We start from the raw sequence: 7,500 nt of genomic DNA on the forward strand, positions 1-7,500 counted from the left end.
TATATATATACATATATATTTGTCTTACTATGAACAACGCCTTCCAGGAGGGAGCCGTAGAGGCTGAGAGGGGGTGTACCCAGTTGGAGTGTATATATTATGTTATATATATATACGTTATATATATATATATATATATATATATATTAATATATATATACTTGAGTGTAATTGAGGTGTATGCACACTGCACTACAAATCAAAAGAAATATCTTAAAGAGGGTTGGCAGCAGCGTCAGGAGACACTTAAGCAAAAAAAACAAACAAATCAGAGGCCTCTGACTGCCAGGTGTCTCCTCAGCAGCTCAGGCCGACACTGTCTCTTCTAAATATAAACAAAGAAGTGTCTCCTTTGTTATGAACAAAGAAGTGTCTCCTTTGTTATGAACAAAGAGCTGTGTCTTAAACATAAACAAAGAGCTGTCCCCTCCTGTTTATTTACAAGTGTCTCCTATTGTTAATTTAAAAGCATCTCCTCCTCGTTGTTTATTAAGTGTCTCCGTATGTTTATATGAAAGGATCTCGTATCTAATACTACTTACCACTGATAATAATAATAATAATAATATAATAATAATAACAATAATAATAATAATAATGATATTAATAATAATAAAGAGGATCTGCTCTGTTGTTGGCTTGGTGTCTCCTTTCTAAGTCAGGTGTCTCCTTTTGCATATTGATAGTCTGCTTGAGTTAGGAGTTATAATATAAACAAAATGAAGGGTCCCCTCTATATAATATAAACTGTCTCTGTTGTAATATAATATACTGTCTCTGTTGTAATATAATATTAAGGGTCTCCTCTTTATAATATATATGCAGCTTACAGATACAAACTAACTTGTGTTTTAAGACAAACAAAAGTGTCTCCTTTCGTTCATTAACTGTCTCCTTGCTGCTTCAGTCTCCTCTAAATATAATAGAGTCTCTCCTCTATATAATAAAGGAGACACACTACATATATATATATATATATATATTATTAAACTGTCTCCTCTATATAATAAAGGAGACTCTATATATAGTAATAAACTGTCTCCTTGAGAGCAAACAAAATATCTCTGTATGAATAATATAAAATGTCTCTGCTAAGCTACGCAGAGTGTCTCCACCTCTTATAAATAAATAAAAGGAAGTGTCTCCTTTACATTATATAATATACATATATATATTATCTAGTATATATTACATATTACGTATTATATACTATATATTATATATTATATATAATATATTATATATTGTATATTTAATTATATTATATAAAGTGTCTCATTTGCATTAATTATAGCCTCTCCTCCTTACATCAAAATAAACTGTCTCCTTTTCTATTGGCTGTCTCCTTGACGTTGCAGTCTCCTTTAAATAAAAGAAGGCGTCTTGAAGCAAAGTAAGCTGTCTCCTTTTTATTTTAATTTTTTTTAGCTGTCTCTTTTTCATTTGAGTGTCTTTAATGCTGTCTCCTTTTAATTTGAATGTCTTTTAAGCTGTCTCCTCTTCGTTTTCATATCTTTTAAGCTGTCTCCTTTTAATTTTAATGCCTTTTAAGCTGTCTCCTTTTACTTTTAATGTCTTTTAAGCTGTCTCCGTTTTATACGCTGTCTCCTTTTGTCTACAGCGCAACATCAAAATTGACCTCCCCATAGCAAAGCTGTTCTCGTTTTGCTGCTAGGGCCCTTCGTCTTGCTAGCTGCTGCTGTCTCCTTTTTGCTGCTGCTGCTGCAGCCTGTAGCCTTTGTGCAGTCTTCACTCGGTTGGCGAGGTAGCTGATGCTGGTGCTGCTGCTGCTGTTGCTGCTGTTGCTGCTGTTGCTGTCTGATAGCTGCACGTCGCTGTTGCTGGTGCTGGTTCCTCTGCTGCTGTTGGTGCTGCAGCAGCAGCGATCGTGCCCACCAGCAGCACCCATGCTGCTTCTGTCTCTGCTGCAGCGTCTCTCTGTCTCCTGTCTCCTCCTGCTTGTCGTTTGCCTCTTCAGCTTTGCTACAGCACATATACACTCGGGGACAGACTGCTGCAGCAGCTGTCTCTCTCTTGTCATAGGCCCTTCAGGTGTCTCTTCTTGTGTCTCTTCTGCTGTATACGAAGAGCCGCAGCAGGTTGCTGCGCTGCTGCAGCGCGAAGGCAGACTCGTGCGTCTCTTTCCCAGCTTCTGCTGCTGCTGCTGCTTCTGCTGCTGCTGTAGGCGCTGCTGCTTCTGCTGCTGCTGCTCACGGCGCTGCAGCGCAGCAGCAGCAGCAGCACGTGCTTCAGGGTTCAAGCCAACGTCTACAATCCACTCAATAGAGCGGTTGAGGCGGAGAGGCATTTCAAAGCCTTGCGAATGAGGGTTTGCTGCTGCTGCTGCTTCTTCTTGTTCCTCATCCTGCTGCTGCAGTGCCTGCTGCTGAGCCACAGCAGCAGCAGCAGCGGCAGCAGGGGGCCTTCTCGCCCCATGCAAGTCTTGCGTCTCTTCATCTCCCCAAGAGACACAATTCCTATCCTGCTGCAGCTGCTCCTGCTGGAGCAACTGCTGTAGCTGCTGCTGCTGCAGCTGTTGCTGCAGCTGCGCCTGCTGTTGACGCAGCTGCTGCTGCTGCTGCAGCTGCAGGTTATGTTCATCAGCAAGGCGTTGGCGGTGCAGCTGCAACAGCCGCAGCTGCTGCTGCTGGTGTGCTGCGATCTCCTCCTCAATTGTCTGTGGAAGCCGTCTGCGCCGCTGCTGCTGCTGCTGCTGCTGCTGCTGCAGTGTCTCCTCATCTTGGCTTTGTCTCTTGAGAGCAGAAACCTTCCTCCCCAGCTGTCTAGCAGCAGGAACTATCCGGGTCTTCATTTGTTTGTTTGCTGCAACACAAACAACAACAGCAGCTTTCTTACTAACACAAAGCCCCTTTCTGCATATCCGCAGCAGCGCGGCGCTGCTGCGGGAGACGCCGCCTGCTGCTGCTGCTGCTGCTGCTGCAGCTGCAGCTGCAGCTGCAGCTCCTCTGCTCCCGCTCCGACGAAGCTGAGCAGCAGCTTCCTGCTGCTGCTGCTCCTGCTGCTGCACCCATTGAGTATACCGCTGCTGCCAGTCTCTATGCTCTTCCTGCCAGCTAAATGCTGCCTGCATTAACTCAAAAGACAGCGCTGGAGATGCGGGGATCGTCTCCTCCCCTTCGCTCCCAGGCTCAGGGTAGGAAGTGCTGTAGAGAGCAGTAGACGCTCCCCTGCGTGCAGCACCAGATGCTGCTGCTGCTGCTGCTGCTGCTGCTGCTGCAGGCAATGGTGTTGCTGCAGCCATCGATGTTCCGCTGTCTTGAGGGAGAAAAGGGTAAGGCTCCTCAAGGTTGGAGTATAGTCTAGAGCGACGAAGGCCAGCCGGCATTGCTGCTGCTGCTGCTGCTGTTGTTGCTGTTGCTGCTGTTGCTGCTGCTGCTTTTGCTGCTGCTGGGGTTGCCTCGCGAGTCCACCCCTGCTGCTGCTGCAGGAAGCCTGAGGCAAAGGAGACACTTTGCTGAAGGAGAAGAAGAGACAGCGACGGAGAATAAATAAAGCAGTGTGCAGAGTCGTGTCAAGGCGTATGTTGCTGCTGCTGCTGCTGCGCTGCTGCTGCTGCTGCAGCTGCTGCAGCTCGATAGACAGCCAGGCTAAGAGGAGCAGCAGGCTGCGCAGGTACGCAGGCGTTTGAGTTGTTGTCTGGTGCAAATACAAAGAAAAGGAAGAAATACAACGAAATTTGTTTTAAAACAAACAAACAAACGAACAAAACATCAAACAGACAAACACGCAGCTGCCGATACACCCCGGCGCTGCCGCTATCGAGATGTGCAGCGGTCGGAGCTGCCAATACACCCGAAGGTGTATACGTCGATTCAGCGCAGGAGTTGAGCAAAATAGCACTAAAAACCTTTTTTAATGCAATTTTTAATTTTTTATTCAAATTTAAAAACAAATTTTTATCATTTTCATCGTTTATTAGCCAAAATCAACCTCTGTGCTCTACAGGACAGCTGATCCCCGGGCCTGACCAGCGATACACCGCGCGCGCGAGGGTGTGGTTGCTGCTGCTGTTGCTGCTAATGTCTAATGCATTCGTGTTTGAATTTTTTGTTTAATTATTACAGAAAATTAAATATTATATTTTTAAAGGGCTTAAATATTCATTAATTTCAATAAAACTCTATAAACGGCTGATCCCTTCAACCGCGACGCCGGCAGCAGCGGTCCGCTGCCTCGGTATATGTACTGAGGTGTCTATACACCTGGGCGGTGGCTCTCCTTCGCCTTTGTTTGCGTATCTTATTGCTGTCTCCTTTTGTTGGTTTGTTGCAGTCTTTCTGAAGTCCTTTCTTGCTGCGTCTGCTTCTTCCCCCCGAAGCAGGGCCCCCGCCTGTCTCCTTCTTTGGCTGCTGCAGTTTTGCTGCAGCTGGCTATCTGTTTGTCTCTCCTGCTGCTGTTCTTTACCATCTAGCTTGACGTTCAGGCATGAATGCATGTGCATGCATGAGCATGCATGCAGATGCATGCATTGAGGCAGCCCCTGCCTTAGGTGAGGGAGGGGTCTCACTTACTTGTGCTGGGGCCCCCAGAAGCCGCCAATGGGGGGCCCCCCTCCTGCTGCACGTTCAGCAGGGCCTGTGCAGTCTCTTATTTACTCATTAGAGAACAAAGGAGGCTCCCGCCTGCTGCAAAGCGCAGTCAGCCGCCAGCAGCGTAGCCGCTACGATCGTCTCGTAGGTTTCCTTGCTGGTCAGGGGAGGCCCCAGGTGTCTCCTTTTGGGCCCCCCAACGAGCAGCAGCTGCTGCAGCAGCAACAGCAGCTTGTTAGGGAGTTGTTGCGGGCCCCTTCTGCTGCTTCTGCTTCTGCTGCTTCTGCAGCTTCAGCAGCACCGAAGGGGGAGGAGCAGAAGCCTACAGACACGCACTGTCAGCCGTCCTCCTCTTCTTCTAAACCCTCTTTAGGCTATCTGTTTGCTTTATTGCGACAGCCTCTAACATTATCGCTGCGTCAGGGGGCCTCAGGGGGGCCCCTCCTGAGGGTCCCCCTTGGAGAAGACTCACTGGGGAGACACCGGAAGCGGAGACACCGAGAAGATGTGTGTCTCTGTTTACTCGAGATAGCTTCTCTTGACTTAAGGCTGCGTCTGTCTCTGTTGCAGAGTGCCTTAAAGACCTGGGATCGACGATCCCGGATCTACAAGGGAAGAGACATCGCCCTCAAAGGGCATCAATACCAGCAGCGCGCAGCAGCAACTGAAGAGCTCCACCCCACAGCAGCAGCAGCAGCAACAACAACAACAGCAGCAGCCATTGAGGGCCCTTTGGGACCTGGGGATCGTCTCCTCCTCCCCACAAAGGCGCCTGCTCAGGAGACCCGGAAGGGAGACTGGCTGATTGCGCTGTCTGTTGAGGTGTCTCCTCAGGGTGGTGCTGCTGCAGCTGTCCCCTTAAAGGCAGCAGAGAAGCTGCTGCAGTCTCTACCAGCAGCAAACGAGACAGTTTGCTGCGTATGGAGGGGAGCACGAACGCGAATAAAGAGCGTTGTTGCTGCAGCAGAAAAAGGCTTGCTGCTGCTGCCTGATGCAGCAACAGAGGAGACACCTCTCTCCTCAGCAGCACGTGGGCCCCTAGGGCCCCCAGGGCCCCCAGGGAGGAGAAAGGAGACAGTAAAGGAACCCGTCTTATGTACTTGGAAGCCGGAGGTAGCGTTCTGCTGCGTAGATGGTGTTGAACCCGTTGCAGTAGCAAACGAAGAGACATATGTTGACACCTCTAATCCTGATAATCTGCTGCTGCAGCTGCCTCTACAGTCTCTCTCAGCCCTTCGGGTGTATGTGCCACTGCGAGTCAAACGCGGTGCACCCCCAGCTGTCTCCTCTCTCCTTGTTAAGCTGCGCCTCTCCTGCAGATCTGCTGCAGTTCCTCCTGCTCCTGCTCCTTCTCCTGCAGCAGAAGCAGCAGCAGCAGCAGCAGCAGCAGCAGCAGCAGGAACGGAGACAGCGGAAAGTGTCTCTCGCTGGCTGCCTCTAGCTGATGGTTTGTTTACTCTATGCGAGCAAAAGGCCCTAGGCCTTGTGCAGCTGTCTCCTCCTATTAAAAGCAACCCCACACAAAGACGCACCTCACACCGCCATCTCGGCTTCGCGGGGATCGCCAGGATCGACGTCTCCACCGCTGGGATCGTCTACTCCGCCGACCCCACACCTCTCCAACACCATCATGACAGCAGCATCACAGAAGCACACTTGAAGCACATGCACATGAAGCAGCAACTGCACCTGAAGCAGCAGCAGTTGCAGCACCATCGACACACACACACACACCAAGTGCGGCACCACCACCACCAGCAGCAACAGCAGCAGCAGCAGCAGCAACAGCAAACGCGGGAGAAACAACTGCAGCAAACGCAAGAGCAGCAACAACAGAAACAAGATCAACAACAACAGGAGCAACAACTACCAGAGCCACAAAAACACCAAGAGCAACAGCAGCAGAAGCAGGAGCAGCAGCAGCAACAACAACAACAGCAACAACAACAAAAGCAAGAGCAACAAGAGCAGCAACAGCAGCAGCCGCAGCAGCCGCAGCAGAAGCCTCAGGAGCAGCAGCAGCAGCAGCAGCAGCAGCAGGAGCAGCAACAGCAACAGCAGCAGCAGCAGCAACAGCAGCAGCAACAACAACAACAACAGCAAGAACAGCAGCAGCAGCAGCAGGAGCAACTCGCTGCTGAGGCTTCGGCCCCAACTTCTGCTCCCGAGATCTTTCAGCTGGGGGCTGTGGGCCCCTCTCCTGCTGCTGATCGTGCTGCTGCTGTTGCTGCTGCTGCTGCTGCTGCTGTGGCAAGTTCCACAGTCTCTCGGTCTCTTAACAACAATGCCTTTTCGCCCGCTCTGAGGCACCAGCTGCAGCCGGCACAGCAGCAGCAGCAGCAGCAGCAGCAAGGAGCAGCAGCAGCGAACATCCCACCACCCTACAGGGTGGTTTTTCGCTTGAACCGTCCCCAGCAGCTGCAGCAGCAACAGCTGCTGCAGCAGCAGCAGCAGCAGCATATGCCGTTTCCTACAGTGCCTGCACCCGTCAGGGTCTTCTTCCGTTTAGGTGCTAATCCCCAGCAACAGCAGCAGCAGCTGCAGCAGCAGCAGCTGCAGCAACTGCAACAGCAACAGCTGATGTACCTCCCAGGGGGGAATCAAGAACTCCATCAGCAGCAGCAGCAGCAACAACAGCAGCAGCAGCAGCTGGGCTGGAAGACGTCGCCTGTAAGCTATGCATGCGCTGGGGGCTCGCTGCAGCGGCTTGAGGAGCTGCTGCTGCTGCTGCAGCAGCAGCCTAGCACTTTGCATTCAACGGGTCTTGTATGGAGACGCGAAAGGAGACAGTTTCCTGCCTCTGTTGAGGAGTTGCTGCTGCAGCTGTCACCTTTAAAAATACTCAAGACAGACAGAGCCCGCACCCTTACTCTTGTCTCTCTCAACCACCCCCCTCCATCTGCTGCTGCTTCTGCTGCTACACCTGCTGCTGGTACTGCTGCTTCACCTG

The 7,500-nt window shown here is 50.4% G+C and overlaps 2 protein-coding genes across 2 annotated transcripts in view; one reads left to right on the top strand and one right to left on the bottom strand.

Moving 5' to 3' along the window:
- Positions 1 to 1,615: 1,615 nt before the first annotated feature.
- Positions 1,616 to 3,262, bottom strand: EAH_00039720 (hypothetical protein, conserved; the record flags this gene model as incomplete). Its single annotated transcript, XM_013395329.1, has 1 exon — positions 1,616 to 3,262. The coding sequence occupies one exon, from the start codon at positions 3,260 to 3,262 to the stop codon at positions 1,616 to 1,618; it is 1,647 nt and encodes a 548-aa protein (XP_013250783.1).
- A 1,297-nt stretch (positions 3,263 to 4,559) lies between these two features.
- EAH_00039730 (hypothetical protein, conserved) overlaps positions 4,560 to 7,500 on the top strand; it is a gene marked incomplete at both ends in the record, with an annotated part of 5,083 nt that continues 2,142 nt past the window's right edge. The window contains one exon of the mRNA XM_013395330.1: positions 4,560 to 7,500. This exon is cut by the window's right edge and continues 1,287 nt beyond it. Coding sequence (XP_013250784.1) covers positions 4,560 to 7,500 — 2,941 coding nt within the window.

The sequence above is a fragment of the Eimeria acervulina genome, genomic scaffold (assembly GCF_000499425.1).
Source record: "Eimeria acervulina Houghton genomic scaffold, Eah_scaff471, whole genome shotgun sequence".
NCBI lineage: Eukaryota > Apicomplexa > Conoidasida > Eucoccidiorida > Eimeriidae > Eimeria > Eimeria acervulina.